This window comes from Lissotriton vulgaris, chromosome 8, assembly GCF_964263255.1.
Source record: "Lissotriton vulgaris chromosome 8, aLisVul1.2, whole genome shotgun sequence".
NCBI lineage: Eukaryota > Metazoa > Chordata > Amphibia > Caudata > Salamandridae > Lissotriton > Lissotriton vulgaris.
The window spans coordinates 357,812,270-357,830,654 of NC_141696.1; the positions used below are offsets into that span (position 1 = coordinate 357,812,270).

The 18,385-nt window shown below is 48.6% G+C and overlaps 1 protein-coding gene across 2 annotated transcripts in view; it reads right to left on the reverse strand.

Annotated features, from left to right (window-relative positions):
• Window positions 1-18,385, reverse strand: part of DDX3X (DEAD-box helicase 3 X-linked) — a 414,092-nt gene that overhangs the window by 327,325 nt on the left and 68,382 nt on the right. For both annotated transcript variants that reach the window (XM_086934122.1, XM_086934121.1), the window contains exon 3: window positions 1,236-1,283. In XM_086934122.1, coding sequence (XP_086790248.1) covers window positions 1,236-1,283 — 48 coding nt within the window. The remainder of the gene's footprint in view (window positions 1-1,235; window positions 1,284-18,385) is intronic.

The window sequence follows — 18,385 nt, forward strand, 5'->3', positions numbered from 1 at the left end:
GTTTTATTTCAGTGTCAGCAGCAGTTTAGCTTCAGCAAAATTATCCGAACCAAATGGCGATGAATAAAAACAGTTGGCGTACCTATGCACTGTAGGGTTTCAGGGGTCATAGAAGTCAAGCATCACACACTTGAAACCTTAACTTAAGCTTCGATTTGTAACTGGGATAGACTGATGCGCAATGGGGTAGACTGGGATAGATTGAAGCGGAGTGGGGAACATTGGAGTATGATAGATGCGTGGTGTGTCAAATGCAAGGTGTGGTAGCACACGGCCATCCCAGAGAGCAAATTTCCAACTGAAACGACCATGACCTTTGCACCAAAATACAGTTTTACTGCATACAAACTGTGTAAATGCTTTCTAGCACAGTCCCTTTTCCGATGAAGTGGTGTAAGCTTTGCAGGTTCTGTATCCTGCAGTCTAACAGTATGCTCCAGGAAAAGAAAAAGTTTACGTTCTGCACTACAAATGAATGGAAAACGCCTCAATGATGAACACAATACAGATCTTTAGTCTGGATATTCTAGATATATTAAATAAGGTGTTCCAGAGTCCAGGCAGGCAGCACAGAATTATTCAATGTTCAGGACTATCAATGAAGATCCTACGATACAGAAATGTTACAAACCACAATGCCAATGGGAAACAGCTGGAATGCATTTCTAGGTCAGGTTTCTGAACGTTCCCCCCCCCCCCCCCCCTCCACCGCAGACACTTGGGAAACTTCATGCTCAAACATGTAACACTTCCTGGTGAACATTAGGTTTTCTGCTCGAATTTACTGCTGAGACCCTTGACGAAGAGCCAACATGGACCCGAAATGCATTGGGCTACATAAGGATATGGATGACTAACCTGATTGCCAGAAAAGAAACTATTGGAATAATGGCAAAAGGGAAACAAATTCTGAAATTATAAATGTAATCATGGATTAACGTTAATTATTGGATTTAAACGCAGAACATCAGAAAGAAAATAAAGAAAACCAGCTTGTTTTCTTCAATAAGTGCTCCTGTGAGGAGAGGGAAAGTCCTGTCCAACTGACACTACTGTAAAATAATCTCTACCTTCAACACAGCCACACAAAAAGAAAAACATGCATGACTAGTACCTTTATATTTTTATTTTCTTCAATTAATCTGGGCCTGCAAAGTGCAAATTTGTAGTGGTTTCAAGGCATACAATTATACACAATTGATTCCAGTGCTTATCCATCAAGTTTAAACACTAACCTTGTCTTGAAGCTTCTTTGTTCCTTAAATGGGGTGGTATGTACCGTTCTTTAGAGAAACAAAAACACAAAATTAGCCCCACAGCATTGCCAAGTTGATCTCATCAAAGGTGACTTCATGGCAGTTTCACCTTTAACAGCATGCACAGGTTAAAATATTTTTTCAATGGAGATGGAAAAGCAAAGCATAATGCTTCATAATAAATAGTGAATCTCAAAAAATAGGGGTAGGTCCTCCTTCACCACAGAGGCCACCAAAGGTTGACCCAAGTGGTCAGTAGTCCTGTCGCAGGAACACCTGAGCGACTGGTGACCACTGTGGCAAAGGAGGAACTGCCGAAACGAGTCTCTCGTCTGTGCAGAGTCAAGGAGACCTATGGCGATAAAGATAGGATTGAAATACATATGTACACATACATACATGCATGCATGTGTGTTACCTGGGAGGAACTTGGGTGCAGGACCTTTAAAATATGAACATAAATTACTTACCTGTAAACTGTGGTTCTCCAGTATTGGTGTCTTTCATAGATTCACATGCTTGAATATTCTCAGTCGTAGAAGTGGGAGCCCCACGGAACATAAAATAGCAGTAATATATGCATATACAAGTAACATTATTATAAATATATATATATATATATATATATATATATATATATATATATATATATATATATATATATATATATATATATATATATATATATATATATATAATACAGTAAAATATCCAGAAAACTCAAAAGTACCATAGAACAGAATAGGCCCATAGAAAGTCTAAGGGAGAAACTCAACTTGGTAACATATCAGTGTCATTATGTTTTGGTCCAAATTCCAGCCAATCAGGCTGTAGTTCCCTGTAGAACATTTTCCTCAGAAGCCCAAGACCTCAGATTTTCATAGCACAGAGTAACGAAAAGAGCCCGAGGAGAAAAGAGCCCCTGAGGAGAAAAGAGCCCCTGAGGAGAAAAGAGCCCCTGAGGAGAAAAGAGCCCCTGAGGAGAAAAGAGCCCCTGAGGAGAAAAGAGCCCCTGAGGAGAAAAGAGCCCCTGAGGAGAAAAGAGCCCCTGAGGAGAAAAGAGCCCCTGAGGAGAAAAGAGCCCCTGAGGAGAAAAGAGCCCCTGAGGAGAAAAGAGCGTCTGAGGAGAAAAGAGCGTCTGAGGAGAAAAGAGCGTCTGAGGAGAAAAGAGCGTCTGAGGAGAAAAGAGCGTCTGAGGAGAAAAGAGCGTCTGAGGAGAAAAGAGCGTCTGAGGAGAAAAGAGCGTCTGAGGAGAAAAGAGCGTCTGAGGAGAAAAGAGCGTCTGAGGGGTGGACGGGAGGGTCGCATCTGAATCTATGAAAGACACCAATACTGGAGAACCACAGTTTACAGGTAAGTAACTTATGTTCTTCTCCAGTATTAGGGGTGTGTTTCATAGATTCACATGCTTGAATAAGAGTAGAAAGCAGTAATCATCATAGAAGTCATAAAGGTAACAGTAAATTCAAGCATATAATAGACATATCATATTAAAGAGAAACATTTTTATGACAGGAGGCGGGTAGCAATAGAGGCTCACCTTTAATGGAAAAGATTCCGCAGCACCGCTTGTCCTACTGCTGCATCGGCGGCATCTGTTGACTGCAGACAATAGTGCTTCGCAAAAGTATGGCTGCTCGACCACGTAGCAGCTCTGCAGATGTGTCGCAAAGGTACCCCCGCAAAGAGGGCAGTAGAAGCGGACACAGCTCCAGTTGAATGAGCACGTACTGGAGCTGGAAGAGGCTTGCCAGCCCACTGATGACAAAAAGGTAATAGTGGAAGAAATCCACCTAGTAATAGTTTGTTTGGTAACAGGTTGTCCTTTAGAGACCGGGCCATAGGCCACGAACAGTTGATCAGATTTCCTGAAGGATGCAGTGCGCTGAATATAAAACTTGAGGCAACGTTTTACATCCAGGGAATGTAATTAAAGTTCCGCAGGAGTTTGTGGATCCAAAAAGAAAGTCTTTAAAATGACTGGTTCATAGAGATGAAAATGACTGGAAACTTTCGGAATAAATTTAGGATTAGAACGTAGTTTAACAGCCTCTTTTGAGAACTGGAGAAAAGGAGGCTGAATTTTGAATGCCTGAATGTCACTGACACGCCTAGATGACATCAAGGCGAGCAATAGGGCAACTTTCCACGTGAGGAATTTTAAGTTTGCTGAATGGATGGTTTCAAAAGGAGGTAGGAGGAGCTGAGACAAGACCAGGTTTAAGCGCCAAGTAGGCGGTGGACGTCGAATGGGTGGAAACATTCGGAAGAGACCTTTGAAAAAAACTGTTGAATAATTCTAGACGACTACAGCGAGGTAGACCCATCATGACGGAAGCGGGAGAGAGCCGCTAGAAATACCTTCAGAGTGGAGTGGTAAAGTCCTGACTTTGCAAGGGATAAGAAGAAAGGCAGAATCTGTTCTGGTGTAGCGGTCATCGGATCCAAGGCCTTGGTGTGGCACCAGACACAGAAACTCTTCAACTGATAGGTTTTAATGGTGGACGGAGCAAGGGCGTGCACTAACAACTTCCTACAGTCCGGCGTCGATGGTCAGACGCGCAAATTCATGGTGCTCAGGTTCCAGGCATGGAGTTGGAGGTATGCTGGATACGGATGGCAAATCTGCCCCTGCTGCATCGTGAGGAGGTGAGGCAACGGATAAAGCGGAATTGGCTCGCTCTGGGAGAACAAGAGAAGGTCCGGGAACCATGGGCGCCTCGGCCACTTGGGTGCGATCAAGATGACTTGACAGGGTTGAAGCCTCATCCTGTGCAACAAGCGTGGAATCGGAGGAAGCGGAGGAAAAGCGTAGCTGAATGTGTTATACCAGCTGATCGAAAATGTATTTCCGCTTGACTCTGTGGGGATGAAGACTTGTAAAGCGTTGGCATTTCTTGTTGGTGATAGTCGCAAAAAGATCCATCTGCGGATGGCCCCACTGGCGGAAAATGAACTCCAGAGTTGGTTGATTGAGTTCCCACTCGTGGTTGTCCGAGAAAGACCTGCTGAGTGTCCGCCAGAACATTGTAAACACCCGGCACATGTATGGCAGTGAGATGAATCTGGTGATGTATTGCCCAATTCCATATCTCCTGTGCTTGTTGGGATAGCAAAAGGGACCTGGTGCCGATCTGCTTGTTCAGGTAATGCATGCTGGTCTGTTCTCACCAGCAGAGATGGACCTTGAACGATCCGTTGAAAAGACTTCAGGGCCAGGAAGATCGCCAGAAGTTCTAGGGGATTTATATGCCAAGTGAGTTGGACCGCAGTCCATTTTCCTTGTACTGACAGGCCTTCGAGATGTGCTCCCCAGCCCTCCAGGGATGCATCGGTCGTAAGCGTTAGAGTTTGAGTAGTGTCTTGAAAAGACAGACCTTTTGAAATGTTTGGAGGGTGAGCCCACCACTCCAGAGCCTTTTGGATGCGGGGCGTGAGAAGGATCCTGTCGTTGAACGATCCTGAAATCTGCTTCAACTGCTTGTCTAACTCCTCTTGGATGACCCTCATATGTAGTCTGCAGTGGGGAATCAACTGTATGGCAGAAGAAGCCATGCCGAGGAATGATTTCAACATCTGGACTGAAACGTACAGTTTTGAGTGGAGGGATCGTACCATCTGGAGCATATGGTCTTGTCGTTCCTGGGAGACGACAACCATTGCCAGATGAGAATCTAGTGAGGCTCCTAGAAAATCTCGCCGTTGAGATGGGCGAAAGTGTGACTTCTGGCAATTGATGGAAAGGCCCAAGTCTTGAAACAGGGAGAGGCAAGACTATGCTGGATTGCCAGTTGAAGATTCGGAGCCTTTATGAGACAATCGTCCAGGTATGGATAAAATTGTATGCCTCTTCGGCGTAGAAAGGCAGCTACCGGGGCCATGATCTTGGTAAAGACACTCGGTGCTGAACAGAGGCCGAATGGTAGGACCTTGAATTGGAAGTGCAGGTGTCCGACTGAAGCGCAGATACTTCCTGTGTCTGGAGTGAATTGGCACATGGAAATATGCGTCCTGGACGTCGATCGTTGAGAAGAATTACCCTGGATTGAGGTAATTCAGGATTTGAAGCAGAGTTAACATCTGAAAGGTTTTGGAAATTATGAATTTGTTCAGGGCCCGTAAATCTAAAATCAGAGGCCATTCTCCCGACTTTTTCTTGACTAAGAAAAACCGGGAATAGAATCCCTTGCCGCGTTGACCTAGCTGCACTACCTCGATGGCTCCATTTTGGATCATTAATTTTACCTGGGCCAAAAGTTCTTTGAGGTGGGGAGAGGGTGGCCCCGAAGGAATTTTGTGAACTCCAGGGTATGGCCTTTGGAGATGACGTCCAGGACCCATTGGTCGGAGGTGATTTCGGACCATTTGCAAAAGTACTTTGAGATGCGACCTCCAAGATGCAGTCGGCAGACGAAAGGAACTGAGACTGTCACTGTTTTTTGTTATTTGCGCCACCTCTACAAGTTGTTTTCGGTTGGTATGGTCAGGAGGAAGACTGACGGTTGTGGTAAGAACCTCTCTGCCGGTTATCGCTGTAGGTATTGTATGAGCGATACTGGCCTGATGCATGAAAAGTAGAGGAGCCACCGCCTCTACCTCGTGCCGCCCGAAAGGGCCGCTTTTTATATTGGAGAGTAGCTAAGGACTTTGCAGTGTCAGTGTCCTTTTTGATCGCCTCAAGAGCATCATCTACAAGCTTGCCAAATAAAGACTCCATCGTACGGCAAGTCAAGGACTATTGCTTGTACTTCTGGGCGAAAGGTTGTAGATTTTTCAGCCAGCCTTGATGCCTCAAGACTGCAGCCCCAGCTAATTAGCGAAAGCCCATGGATGAAATGTCGAGCGCGCATTCTATAATTTCAGACGAGATTACCTCTCCCTCCTGGATAATGGCCTGCGCTTCTGCACAGATGGCCTCAGGTATTTGAGGAATCAGTGCAGCAATCTCGGACCACATCTGGCGGTCGTAACGGCCCAGAATAGCCAAGGTATTTGCCGCTCTGACAGTAGTGGCCGCCATTGTAGTAAACTTTTTTTTGAATAGAGTCCAACTTGCGGCCTTCCTGATCAGGAGGAGACGTGAGTGGTGTAGCCGGATTACGAGATCTTTTCTGTGCTGCTTGAGTAATAACCGACTCTGCTTTTGGTTGTGACACCAAACAGGCTGGAGCCTTATATTTTTTGTCCAATCTGGGTAAGACTGCAGGCACTGAATTTGGATGTTCCATTAGTTTAAGGCCCTACGTCCAAATAAAGTCAATAATTGGAATAGTGTGGGATTGTCTTTGTGAAACGTCCTTAAAATCATACAGGAAGCATTCACTTTCATGTTGCTGTTTCGACAGTGAGATGAAAGCTTTCGCAGCACGGACCATTAAATTATGGAAGTTTGCAATGTCCACTGAAGGCGATGCAAGAGGTGAGGTGGGCGGAGTGGAAGGTGTTTGAGCCCTGTAATTGTCCCACTCATTCATATCGATGTCAGTGTCGTGAGGAGCAGGATCCTCATTGTCAGTGTGAGGACGAGTTCCTCCCGGTGACGCGGGTGGAACCGGAGCAGGTGCTTGTGGAGGTTGAGTTTGAGGCTGGGGAGGAGGTTGTGATGCTGGGGAGGCAGGTGTAGATGGAGGGAACCTGCGGTTATAGTCAAGCATGTGCTGCAAATTTTTGACTAAAGATAAAAGGTATTTGTGTAACTGGTTCTGAAGTTACCGTTTCTGCTTCGTCAACAGGAAATAAATCATTCCCACCTTCGACTTATTCCTCTTAGTAACCCTCATCACTGTACTCCTGGCACTCAATGGGCAAATCAGATGGACTAGATGCCTGTCCAAACAGTTGTTCCACCTCCGATTCATGGTTGGATTCTTCTCCACCTGATTGAAACAATTTGTCTGGAAGACTGGCTCCACTCCTTATTGGACTTATTTGAATGAGAGGCACCGTCTTCAAGGTAGAAGCAGTAACCACTGTAAAAGTGGTAGCTGTGGCCGGAGGAGGATGAGATGCTGACGAGCCCGTTGATGCAACAGCAGTAGTTGTACAACCACCCTGAGGCGCTGAAATTGAAGATTTTTTCGTCGTAGACGAAAATTTGTCAGTCGACTGAGCCGTCGACGATATTGGAGCTTAGGTCGTCGATGACTAAGTAACCGTCGACGAGATAGCCGTCGACGGAGTTGTCGTTGCTGATGTGATGGCAGTCGACGAGCTCCTTTTAGATGACTTTGTTTTAGTCATCGGTATTCGCGTCGACGGAACCGTAGACTGTGTTCGCGTAGACGATAGAAGCGTCGACGGTACCAACTTGACACGAAGAGATCTTAATCGAAAAATGGGTCTCGACTCCTGGGCTGTCGTCGACAAGGTGAACGTCGTCGACGCAGCAGTGGATGACATAGAACATGTTGTCGTCGACTTAAGAGGTTACAGACTTAGTTGTCACTGAAGACATCGACAGGCGCGTCAACGAGCCCGTCGACTAGCCAATGCCAGATTTCTGAGAGGAAGGCTTTGGGCGCAGACGTCAGAGAACCAGGTCCCGTAGACGTGCCCTGAAGCAAATCCTGTGGGGAAACAATCCTGGAGGATTCCAACAGTCTACTCTTCTTAAGAAAAGGAGATGAAACCTCAGTTTCAGACCCACGCTTCTGAGAGGATCTGGAAATACCTGAAGAAAAACTTTCTACATCAGAAACAACTGACTCTGATGTCTTCAACTTCCGTAGCCACATAAGAAGGAGACGGGCCTCTCTATCCCTCAGAAGTCTTGGGAGGAAAAGTGTGACAGTACTTACAGTAATGCATTTACTGTGAGGATCCTCATGGAAAAGGCACAGTTTACCACAGGAAGGGCAGGCTTTAAACAAAGATTTCTTATTTGAAGACATTTTTGAAGAAATAACAGCTAGAGTTGAAGAAAACTGAGCAGAGCTCAGGGAGACTCCCTTCACACGAAGTGCGGTAGAAAATCTGAGGTATTGGGCTTCTGAGGAGAAGGTTCTAGAGGGAACTACAGCCGGATTGGAATTTGGACCAAAACATAATGACACTGATATGTTACCAAGTTAATTCTCCCTTAGGCTTTCTATGGGCCTATTCTGTTCTATGGTACTTTTGAGTTTTCTGGATATTTTACTGTACTTTATATATTATATGTATTTTTATAATTCTAATAATTTAACTTCTATATGCATATATTACTGCTATTTTATGTACTGTGGGACTCCCACTTCGACGACAGGGAATATTCAAGCATGTGAATCTATGAAAGACACCCCTAATACTGGAGAACTTGCTCTTACTTCCCTCTGTTGATGGAGTTCCTAAATAATTATTGAAACACTAAACTACTTTAATGTAGAAAAATGTAGACTTACCAGAGGGTGGTAGGAGTTAAAAAAAATACAGCATGTTTTTATATCAAACTACTGCATCTTGAAAGAAGCAGTTAAAAGTATGAGAAAAGAAAAAAACGCAATGATTTATGGTGTCTAGATCAGACATCCTTCAGCTAGACTAGATTTGCCTGATCACCAATATCACTAGGCGTTACAGTCTCTGAAGTGCCAGTGATGAGAAACAAGTGCCAAAGAAACACTCTTGCACTGGTTTTACTATAAAGAATTTAGCAAAACAATCAGAAGATTGCGACTAGGTAGGATCTGTTGATAGTCCTCAGCCCCATGCCAACCAAACGATGCAGCAATAGGTCAGCGGCACAGTTGCTTATAGTGGGGCAGTGTGGCACAGGAGGAGTCGACAGCAGGAGACAGCCTGGCTCAGATGCTGCCCATCAAGTGAAAAAAAGCATGAGCCAAACAACCCAGATTTCAAACTCAATGCCCTCGTTCTGCCAAATTAGCAGACTGATCGCAGCATTTGAGTTGGGTACGAGGCAGGGTGCCAGTGAATGCATGAAAAGGCTCTCCTGGGTGCTAATTAGGACAACCCCAAATAAAGATGTGCTATAAGGATTAAGAGCAGGTCTCTCCCTCAGACCTCTGGCTAGCACTATGGCATTTGACAAAAACCCCATCATAGCAACGACCAAGCCAGACACTGTACAAGAACTTAAACAGCATCCTGGGAACAAGGATGTTTGGCCCAAGTGACAGCTGACCAAGTCATGCGAGAAAATCTATAGCAGAGTTTTGCTGGCAGCTTGCAATGAGTGAGTAGGTGTTCTCTCCAAAAATGCAGGAAATGGGAGCTAGTCACTGTTTCCTGAGAGAGAAGAAAGGAGTTGCTTACCTGCAACTGTAGTTATCCAGTACTGGTACTTTCCATAGATTCATATGCTGAGTCGTCGAGATTGGAGTCCCCTGTACATTTAGAGAAAAAAAATTGATACTTTTATAGCGCACTACTCACCCGCAAGGGTCTCAAGGCGCTTGTACGAATACCGCTGTGGAACCCATCCTGGCTTTCCCTGTGAGGCGTCCACTCCTGGGCACCCCCAAGGTGGGAGCCAGGCATCCTTAGCGTTGTGGGGGCTGTTGTGGAGATTAAGCAAGCTATTGCCCAGAGTTGCAGAGTGGGACTCCATGATTGGAATAGGCACCGAGGTGAGAATGATCAGGTCCGTGGAATTTTCAGCCCAAGACCCGCTAGAAGAGTAATGTCATATTAGACATAGATGGTAACAGGCCCGAGGCCTTATATTTAGTAACATATCCAAGTCCTCATTTCAAAAAGGACCAAACTTGAGAACCAATCAGCTGAAACCACCCTCTAGAACCTTCCTGAAAGGAGCTCCAGTCGCTTTGAGTTTCATAAGCACTGAGCGTATCCAGGGGTTCAACAGTATTCAATGAGCCCTTCCAAGGGAGGGGTGCGGGACGCATGTGAATCTATGAAAGATACCAATACTGGAGGACTGCAGTTCTAAGTAACTCATTTATCCAGTATTAGGGTATCTTTCATAGATTCACATGCTTGAATCAGAATGAAAAGCAGCAATGAGCACATGGTCATATACATAAACCATACATATATGAATAGTCAACAACTATTTGAGAATTAAATAAAAGATTACAAACAGATAAAATGTAAAATATGTATATAAATACGAAATAGCAAATGGATAGTTTCCAATTTTAGCATAACGAAGAAGAAAGAGGAAAAACGGAGGAATGTGATTAGAAAGGTTGGTGGGAAGGAAGGTTCACCTTTATTGAATCGAAGGTCTTGGCACCGCCTGTCCCACTGCAGCTTTTTTCATCAACTCGGAATACAAGCAGTGATGCCTAGTGAAAGTATGCGGCGTCTAGGTTGCTGCTATACAAATGTCTAGGATGGGACACCAGCAAACAACACCATAGGTTTAGACACTGCTCTAGTGGAATGGGCAAAAACTTGATTGTAGAGATTGACCAGCTTGATGGTGACAGAAGTGAACAGTACTAGAGATCTAGCACTAGAGATCCATCTAGATATGCTCTTTCATAAGGGAAAACCTTTCCCAGGTAAGCTGTAAGCTACAAAAAGCTGAGTAGTCCTACAGGGTTTTATTTGGTCTATAAAAATTTAAGGCAGCTCTTAAAGTCCAAAGAATGTAAAGCTTGTTCAGCTGCTGTTTTAGGATTTGGAAAAAATGAAGACAATCTGCTCATTAAGATGAAAGTCCGATGGGACTTACCTTTCGGGTTGGTACGAAGGATCACTCCATCATGCTTAAATTGAATAAAGGGTTCTTGTATCGTGAAAGCTTCAAGTTCACTAACTTCTCGGACGCAAGAGCTAGAAGAGCAGTTTTCCACGAAAGGAATTTGAATTCCGCTCTATGTATCGGCTCAAACGGGTGCTTCATAAGTTGAGCAAGTACTATTTTGGAGGCGGAGATGTGTAATCAAAGAGGACTAGCCTATTTGTGAATAATACAGGACTCAGGACTGTATGGGGAAGGGGGACACTATCAGGTTTCTTTATGAAGCCCTCACCCACCAACCTAGTTTGTGGCATGCTTCATCATCGGGCCCACCCAGAGACACTGAATGTGTCACGGGTGTGCTTCTACGCCTGTATTACAGTGGAGTTGGCGTGCTGCAAAGGGTGCAGTGTGGGTGAATTGAACATGATATTTTAAAAGCTATACAGTGGTCCCAGTTCCCGAGGGGGTCATTTTAATATTTGGGCCTCTGTTGGCGTTAAAAACAAGGCAAGTGGATGTTGGTGGAGTGATTAAGAACCCCTACATTCAAGGTGTGGTCTATATATTTCAGCCGGGTCTTTTCTGTAAAACTGGCTTTCCTCAGGACCGTTGAACATGAACAGAAGTTACTTACCTGTAAACTGTGGTTCTCCAGTATTGGTGTCTTTCATAGATTCACTTGCTTGAATAATTCCCCGTCGTCGAAGTGAGAGTCCCACAGTACATAACTGTTAGAAACGGAACCCTGGCTGGCCAAGACTCACGTCGAGGTCAGTCCGGGATCACCATTTCTAAGGTCAGGGCAAGGGAGTCACACACCAAGGTAACCCCCGCTCACCCTCTAGGTAACGTGGCGCGAGCAGTCTAGGCTAAACTTGGAGGCGGTACGAGTTAAGTATTTGCGCACGCACCCCAGCAACAACACCCATGGCCCACCACAAAGGAAAACTCCACACAAGGATATATATAAAAAAATAGCCTTTGTATTATAATAAACAAAACACTTTAGATAACACACAAACTTTACAATGTGCCAGGGGCACGGGCAAAATTTACAAGGGGAATTCTGTACAGGACAGGGCCACATGGACCACTGTCAGGGGTAGGCACTTGTTAGAAAAATAATACTGGTAGGTACACACTTAGGACATAAACCTTGAATGATTAGCACCAAAATTATAAATGCAACATACATCCAGTAATCACTGGAACAGAGTAAAGACCTCCTACGCAACCCTAAAACACTGTAGGCAATCACGCAGGTAACTAGGACCTTCTCATCAGGACCCAAGGAATACCAACACCTAAGCAATTCACTCTTAGCAAAGGGAAGGAAACCTAACCATAAAATGTAACATCAACAATCCTCTATGCAGGTCACATTTAGCAAAGTGGATAAACATCAAATGGGACATCACCAATCCTCTATGCAGGTCTCATTTAGCAAAGTGGATAAACCTAAAGTGGGATGTCAACAATTGCACATGAGGTAATAAACACAGAGGTGCAGATTAGAACATTTTGCGCAAGAATAACATACACAGAAATTACAATGCGCGGGGTGCATATAGCACAACACTCACAATGTCCCTCAGGCCAACTGTCCTCGAAAGGGGCGGAATGCCCCGAGTCTGTGTCAGGGAAGCTGCGCAGGCAGCACAGCACACAAACCTAAACGTAGCAGTTGCCCACAAAGTGCTGGGCAACTGATGCAGGGAAAGTTAGGGCAACGTTGGAGCCAGGAGGGCTCAAGAACAAGGTGGGGAGACCGTGTGGGAGCCTCGGGGCTACAACCAACTAGCTGCCAGTGTCCCTAGAGCCTCTCAGGGCTCGCAAAACAAATGTGCAAGGTAGAGCTCAGCGCTCTAAATCATAGAAAATGCCCCAGAGCCTCTCTCAGGGCTCTCAATACGGTGTGGGCGTTGAGCCTCGCTGGGCTCGTGGATTAACTGTGGCCAATGAGCCTCGCCGGGCTCGAAGAACAGAATGGCCCCTTCGAGCCTTGCAGGCTCGCAAACAGAAACTGGGGGGCGTTGGAGTCCCTCACGGGGGACTCTGCATCCAAGGAAAATGCCCCCTGAAGCCCTCGGGCTTCATACACGCACTGCGCTCAAGATCGCGCTACGGGGGACGGGCGGACACCGGCAATGTGTCCCGCGGCCCCTCTCCCTCCTCGGCACTCACCGGGTGTCTTGTGGCGGGCGGGGCTCCTCTTCCGACGGGGAGCCTCCAAGCAGCAGCAGCAGCGCGGGGCTCCTCTCCACGCGGGGAGCCTCTCGGACACGGGAGCCGGCTGCTCCTCTCTCGCTCCCGCCTGGACCTGCACGCCGCCTGACTTCCGCCGGGGCCGCCAATGGCAGCGCGGCCCTGGGGGTCAGGAGGCGGGACTTCCGGGTCGCTGCAGGCAGCGCGGCGGCCCGGCCGGGGCAATACACACTCCTGGGCTGCGGAGGTGATCTCTTGGCAATGCCGGGTGGGCACCGGCCTCAAATTAAAAGATAAAGCAAGGTGGCACTCGCTACTTCGAAAATCGGCAGATCGCTCCAATGCCGGGTGGGCACCGGTAATGTCGATAAAGCGCTCCCCAACACTCGGGGAGCAAGGCACAGCGCTCTCAAGCGCCATGGGAAGCGCGCTCGGCGCTTCAAGGAAACAAAGCGCGCCTAGCGATATAAATCAAGATCAAAGTGCCTCCAGGCACAGCAAAGCTCCAGCAGGGTCTGGAGGCAGGCAGAGGGGCAAGGCAGGGCCAGAGCCAGCACACTGGGTCTCCAGGCAGGGAGACAGCCAAGTGGCGGTCCTCTTGGCCCCAGCAGCAGCAGCCCCCTCTGGCAAGATCCTGGAAGAAAACCAAAGACAGGACAAATTGTATGGGGACACAGCCCCTTCTTATACAGAAAAATCCCTTTGTCTCAGAGTGCAGGGTGGGGGGAAAACCAGTCGCAGCTGGTTTTGAAGTACTCTGCTTACCTCAACCACCCTCTCTATTCACTGGCAGGGCTAGGGCCATCAGTCGCACTACAGGGGGTGGAGCCAGCATTGTCTGGGGAAAGTCCAGGCCCATCAGGGACCAGGTGCACTCCTCCCAAGCCATCAACATGCTAATCTCACACTCCCCACCGGGCAGACCCATCCAGCCTTCCTGGAGCCAGGCTCACCAGCCAGCTCCAGCCAATCACACTGCAGACATATTTTACAGTAATATGCCAAGTACTAGAAATGGCATTTCTACACATGACACACACATGCCACATACACCATAGCGAAGCATTCATTCTCACGAACACGCACATACCAAATTCGAGCATGCACTCCCCACACATCAGGAACTACTAGGGACACAGACATTCCCCATGCATCCCTATGGGAGAGCAGGCCAGCCTAACTACATGCACGCACTTTACTCTGGTACACAGAAAAAGTGCGCACAGACCAGAAAATCATTCACACAGATCACAGATCTCAAGCATAAAGATTAGGGGTGAACCTGCCTTAAGGGCCAAGTCCAACAATAACATACTGGTAAGAATGCAAATGCTACTTAACAGTATGCATCTGTTCTTGGCATGTAGGGCTGCTGACATTCATATCTGTGCATAGATCGCCGCCTAGTGTTGGGTCCGGATGATTGCACATTGTTGTCCTGGAAGAGTCTTCGAAGTATCACGAGATAGGTGGCTCCTCCCCTGGACTACAGTGCGCATGGGCATCGACTCCATCCCCAGATTGTTTTTAGCCATTGTGGCCAAGATGGAGTGAAACTCAGTGAATGATGACCATGCCATGAAATGATATGTGAACACTGCAGCTGCTACAGGCGCCGGGGAGGAGGGCGGGCGATATGAATGTCAGCAGCCCTACATGCCAAGAACAGATGCATAAAGGTAAGTAGCATTACAGTTCGAGGCATGTGGGCTGCTGAATTCATATCTGTGCATAGAATACATAGCAGTCCCTCCATTAGCAGCGGCCGCCCGTGCCAGCTGCAGCAGTTTGGAAAAGTGTCTTGAGAACAGCCTGCCCTACAGCTGCCTGCTGTTTGGAGTGCACGTCTACACAGTAATGCTTGGTAAATGTGTGTGTGGTAGACCATGTGGCTGCTCTACATATGTCCTCTAAGGGAATGTTACCTAGAAAAGCCATAGAGGCCCCCAACTTTCTGGTGGAGTGGGCTCTTGGTGGAATGGTATGAGTGCGTTTTGCGTTTGCATAGAAGATTTGAATACATTTCACGATCCACCTAGCAATACCAGCCTTGGAAATAGGGTTACCTTTGTGATGTGGCGCAAAGGCAACAAAAAGCTGCTTAGTCTTTCTAAAATCCTTGGTCCTATCAATGTAATACATTAGGGCCCGTTTAACGTCAAGGGTATGGAGCATCCGCTTCGCCAGTGACTCTGGATTTTGAAAGAACACCAGCAACTCAATGGTTTGGTTGATGTGGAATTGAGACAACCTTGGGTAGAAATTTAGGGTTAGTGTGGAGCACTACCCTATTCGAATGAACTTGGAAGAAAGGCTCTTGGATTGTGACTAACTGACCTAACTGTAACCCCTGAGGCATGATGGGAAGCTGGGGGCAGAGGTGCCTTAAAGGCACAGCGTCAGTTTTAGTACATGCAGCTACAGGTTAGCTTTTCAGTCTTTTTAGACTGGGTATTTGCAATGCAGCCTGGGAGCTGTATATGCTTACAGTGTGTTATGAGAATTTCTACTGCTTTCTAAGCATTAAAAAACAATTTCTAAACTAGCATTGGTGTTTCTCATGTTTCTAATGCTAATACAAATGTATGGTGGAAATTCTTCACAGCATATTCTAGCTCTACTGTTTTATTTGGCTGCAATTGTGTATATATATATGTGGGGCACATATAATATATTGTTTCCGGGGTCCCGCGCATGGGCGGGAATATTCTAATGCTTATGACTATTGATGAGGATCCCCTGGAAGAGAATTTAGGGTTAGTGCGGAGCACTACCCTGTTTGAATGAACTTGGAAGAAAGGCTCTTGGATTGGGAGGGCTTGCAGTTCACTAACCCTCCGTAGCGATGTAATTGCTACCAGGAAAGCCACTTTCCACGTCAAGAACTGGATCTCGCGGGGGCGTGGCTAGCAGCCGATGGAAACGGTCGCAGCCTAGTGAGGCTCCCGACCCTCAGCCTGTAATCCTTCTCAATTCCTGACTCAGACCCGGGATCCCCGTGGAAATCGGGTCGATCCCGGAGCCAACCCTCAGGTCTGTTCCAGTTGGGTCAGCGCACCGCAACACCAGGCATAGCGGGCGCTGAAGGGCACGGAATACCCAAGACGGCGGGGGATAAGATGGCGGCTCCCTGCATCGCGGCCGCTACGGAATAGCGACGAACCCGCCCCTGATGTCCTGAGGCCACAGCGTGGCGCGCCGTGAAGGGCTGGACTCGTGGGGCACGGCGGCGGCCACCCGGAGCATCGGCGGACCCGGAGGTCAGTGCGAGGTCCGCTCGGGAGCGGAGTGCCGGCGGGGCTCCGCCCACAACCACAAGGGGCTCACTCTAGGCCCCGGCTTTGAGGCCTACGAAGTCCTGCACCGGCGCACTACCCCCGTGACACAGCGGGCCTGCATTGCGGAGGCCTGTTGGAGGCACCAGGAGTGGAGGTTGCTCGGAGGACGTCCAGCCTCGTTTGGAGGGGTCACTGCATAGCCCACCGGCAGAGCCTGTGACCTGGTTGGGCGGCGGCCCGGACCGAACGTGCAGGGTGAAACTGACCCTGCAAAGGAGGGGCATTGAATCGGCCCTGGACCCGTGGGAGACGGAGGGCCGGGACCGGAGGGTGGACTACACCTGCTGGGGCACTGTGCATCCTACACTCTCCACCCCGCCCCCGGGTTGTGCTCCCTGCGAGGAGGGTGGCTTCGGGTCGTCGGCGCCGCAAAACGCTGAGATGCGCTCCATGGAGTACTGACCGGAGGACGGAATCGGCCGGTGGACCCCAGTGCGGACCCCTGACGTCCGGTCGCCGGGGGGCAGCTGAAAGCCCTACCAGATCACTGGCGCCATTTTCGATCTCCGCAACGCGGCCCCCGGAGACTCGGCTCACCGCCTGACGACGGCTAGTAGTGAGACTACCTTGAGGTCGGCGGCAGAATATTGCGGGAGACGTCGTTGACGCCGGACCACCCGGAGGGTCCTGAATTGCAAGGAGGCGCAAGATGGGAAAGCCTAGAGGGCCCAAAGGGGACGGGAGCCCAGCCACGGAACCGTCAGATGACTTCCCGCAACCCCCCACGGAGCTTCAAATGATGCAGGACCGGATCCTAGACGCCATTGCTGCTACGAAGGAGGCCCTACATCACGATATTGGTCAGGTAGCGACGGGGCTGGGGCACCTGCGCGCAGATCACGCGAAGCTGCAGGACAGAGTCAAGGCCGCAGAAGTTACCTTACAGGATGTCGTACCGGCCCACAAATCGATGGAGGGGCGACTCACGGAGGCGCTGGAGCGGATACAGACCCTGGAAAAGAGAGCAGAGGACGCTGAAAACCGCAGTCGGCGGAACAACGTACGCCTGGTTGGCCTGCCGGAAAAAAAAGAAGGTACGGACATGGTGGGCTACCTGACTGGCTGGTTCAAAACTGTGGTTGCCCCGGAGGGCTTATCTCCCTTCTTCACACTAGAGCGGGCGCACCGCGTACCTTCCCGACCCCGCCGCGCCCAGTGGTCATCAAATTGCTCCACTATAAGGACAGAGACTGGCTCCTTCAGCGGGCCAGGGAAGCGGGCCCATTCCAGGTGGACAATAGTAACGTCACACTATTCCCGGACTATACGTTCGAAACCCAGAATCAGCGGGCCTCCTTTCTCTCCATCAAAAAGGAGCTACGCACCGAGGGACTGCAATACTCTCTGCTGTTCCCGGCCAAACTGAGAGTGATAGTGGACGACAAGGCGTTGTTCTTTGAAACCTCGGCGGACGCCTGGGCCTGGTGGGACAGCTACAAGGCGGGCACGGATGGGGCTCGATTTAGGGCCGAGGAGGAGCGACAGAACCATGCGACCAGACGATCGAGAAGACTCCGGGGACGCAACCGGGGAGCTAAGAAGCCTTCAACGTCGCAAACTGAAGAAGAACGGAGAGCAGCATTGCAGGCGGTTAAAGAGGTGTCAGGAACGGCGCCGGTCCAATCTGCAAGAGAATCAGCCTCGGAGGCCCTGGCCACGGGATCGGACACTGACTTCTCGGGGCTGGACGGGGCCAGGGGCCCGAAGGTCACCCCCCAGACTTCGGGGGAAATCGTTGGACCCTAACAGCTGTCAGCGGCTTCTGAGTGAAGAGACCCTGAAGGCGGCGCCCCCCATGGACATTGGGACAGACTACTGTGAGACTTTTCTTTTATGAGTCGCAATGGGTATTGTGGGGCAGAGGGTCATGGGTCCGAAGCTTAAAGGGTCCAGTAGCCAGCACACGCGCCACAGGGCCCATAAGGCCCCCGTGG